General features: G+C 38.8%; 1 protein-coding gene across 1 annotated transcript; it reads right to left on the reverse strand.

Annotated features, from left to right (window-relative positions):
* Nucleotides 1–200: 200 nt before the first annotated feature.
* LOC110739020 lies at nt 201–1,598 on the reverse strand. The gene is made up of 2 exons (XM_021919474.1): nt 1,206–1,598; nt 201–959 (listed from the first exon to the last, which is right to left on the reverse strand). Exons 1-2 carry the CDS (start codon nt 1,596–1,598, stop codon nt 201–203), a joined length of 1,152 nt encoding a protein of 383 aa, XP_021775166.1.
* Nucleotides 1,599–2,627: the final 1,029 nt, after the last annotated feature.

Below are 2,627 nucleotides of genomic sequence, written 5' to 3' on the forward strand. Positions count from 1 at the left end.
AGGGTTCAGTCAAGATTAAGCTGTAATATTAATTATTAATTATGCATTAATATTACTGATCGAAAGTGGCCTCCAAAAACAAAACGGCAACAACAACAACCAAAAATCAGAAACTAGAAATCAGTAGTTAGGAATCAGGAATCAAAAACCAACAACACCATCAGAAAACCAGAACAGCAAAGAAGCTCCTTGAAAACCAATTAAGCAATCAAGTATTTGCTTGCCGCTGGGATTTTATAGGCTGAATGAAAGACAATATCCCTAACTAGAACATCAACAGGTTTGTAACAACCAGTAAACAAAACTGCATTCCTCTGAAGCCAAATACCATATACTGTTTCAATGAAGGCTACATGGACCACTTTGTTTTTCAATCTGGAACTTCTGCAGATTTTCTTCAACCATTCAATCTCATCACTAAAATGCTGAACAGGCTTGGAAACATGTAAGATACCCAACACCTTGTTCAAAACCTGTCTAGAGTACTCACAATCAAAGAATAAGTGTTTAACACTTTCATTGCTATTCAAGCACAAGAAGCACCTTGGATCACAAGAAATGTTCCATTGAAGCAACCTATCCTTAGTGACAAGCCTATTCCACAAAGCTAGCCACAAGATAAAAACACTTTTAGGAGTTTCTAAGTTATGACAAATGACTCTCTTCCAAGGAACCTTAGGGACTTGAGGCCGGATAGCGGCATAAAGCTTCTTGATTTTCATCTTGTTGCCCTGTATGAAACCATCCCATCCCCCTTGATCATTCACAACATCTCTACAACTCAGAATCTTCTTCAAGAACCAAGAGCATTTAGCAGGGGTAGGAGTGGTCCAACAATCTTTATGCTTGAAATAATAGATATGGACCCACTTAACCCAAAGATTATTAGCCTTGTGAGCAATATCCCAAAGTAACTTGGTGACAGCTGCTTTATTCCACTCAGGAAGAGAGAGCAAGTTCTAGCCACCACAGACTCTAGGGAGACAAACATAATTTCAAGCAACCAAAGACTTCTTAGCAGGGGCAGAGGAACTAGTCTAGAGAAAGCACCTGAATCTAGCCTCGATCTCTTTCAGAATTTTCTTTGGCAAGATAAAAATTTTAGCCCAATATGTCTGAATACCAAACAACATACTCTTCACCAACTGAATCCTCTTGGCATAGGACAAGTGTTTAGCCATCCATCCTTGGATTCAAGCAGTCACCTTCTCCACCAAAGGCCTACACTGAGCAATAGTAAGCTTCTTGGAAGAGAGAGGGACCCCAAGATACCTAAAAGGAATAGTACCTTGAGAAACACCAAGAAGCTCTCTCAGCTCTGTCTGAACATCAACAGAAACTCCTCCAAAGTAGACTTCACTTTTATCAAGATTAGCAAAAAGCCAAGAAGCACCCGAGAATTTCAAGAAGGCTTGGAAGAGAAGCTTAATAGAAACACTATCAGCTCTAGAAAACATCAATAGATCATCAGCAAACATCATGTGAGTTAGGTTTAACTTTTCACATCTAGGATGAAAGTTAAAATTAGGAGTTAACCTAAGCTCATCAAGGCATCTGGAGAGGTATTCCATACCAATAGCAAAGAGAAAGAGAGACATAGGATCACCTTGTCTTAAACCTTTCTTAGCTTCAAAAGGAGGGGCATGAAAACCATTAATAAGGATAGAATAAGAGACAGAAGTAAGACAAGTCCAGATCCAACTAACAAATCTCTGAGGGAAACCAAGCTCCTACATAACAGTAATCAAGAATCCCCAATCAACTAAATCATAGGCTTTCTTCAAATCCACCTTAACCATGCACCTAGGTGAGATAAATTTGTGATCATAGCCTTTGATCAATTCAGTTGCAAGAAGGATATTGTCACCAATGTGCTTGCCTGGAATGAAACCTGCTTGGGCATCATCAATCACCTCACCAATGATAGCAGCAAGTCTAGCAGTTATGACCTTAGAAATGAGCTTATAAACCACAGTGTAACAAGCTATAGGTCTAAAATCCTTAACATGGGAAGCATTAGGGATTTTAGGAACAAGAGTGATAGTTGTGCAATTCCATTGCTTAGGCAAGGTCCCTCTAGTGAAGAAATCAATAACACTAGCATAAATATCATCTTTCACATTATGCCAAGCTCAGGAGCTTTAGTGTTATCAATTCCCTTAAGGGCATCATCAATTTCAGCATGAGAAACACGCTGAATGAGATAACTCTGAGCAACAGAGCTAAGCTGTTTACCCCTCCTCATAGTAACAAGATCAATAGCAGGAAGCCAAGGAGCCCGAGTCCCTAAAAGAGACTTATAGAAGGAGATAATTTCATGAGAAATAGCATCCGGATCCTTAAGCAAAACCTTGTTAGAGTCGAAGATGGAGTGAATTCTATTCCTTGCATGTCTATTCTTCATCACAGAGAAAAAATAATGAGAATTGCCATCTCCAAGCTTAATCCAGTTGATCCTAGATTTTTGTTTGAAGATGCTTTCCTGAATATCATTCCAGTGTTTGACAACCTTAATAGCATCAAATTCTTTAGCATATAAATTCAAATCATCAGGATTCTGAGCCATTAAGTTCTAAATTCCAGCTAGCTCAACATTATCTTGATCAATCTTCTCCTCAATGTTGCCA

This window comes from Chenopodium quinoa, unplaced genomic scaffold, assembly GCF_001683475.1.
Source record: "Chenopodium quinoa cultivar QQ74 unplaced genomic scaffold, ASM168347v1, whole genome shotgun sequence".
NCBI classification, from domain to species: domain Eukaryota; kingdom Viridiplantae; phylum Streptophyta; class Magnoliopsida; order Caryophyllales; family Amaranthaceae; genus Chenopodium; species Chenopodium quinoa.

Bases quoted from the DNA above. Each gene is read 5' to 3' on its own strand.
- LOC110739020 (XM_021919474.1), bottom strand. From the start codon at position 1,598: ATGTCTCTCTTTCTCTTTGCTATTGGTATGGAATACCTCTCCAGATGC. The intron at 960-1,205 runs GTGACTGCTTGA...TGTGGTGGCTAG, and splicing joins GTAGGCCTTTGGTGGAGAAG to AACTTGCTCTCTCTTCCTGA.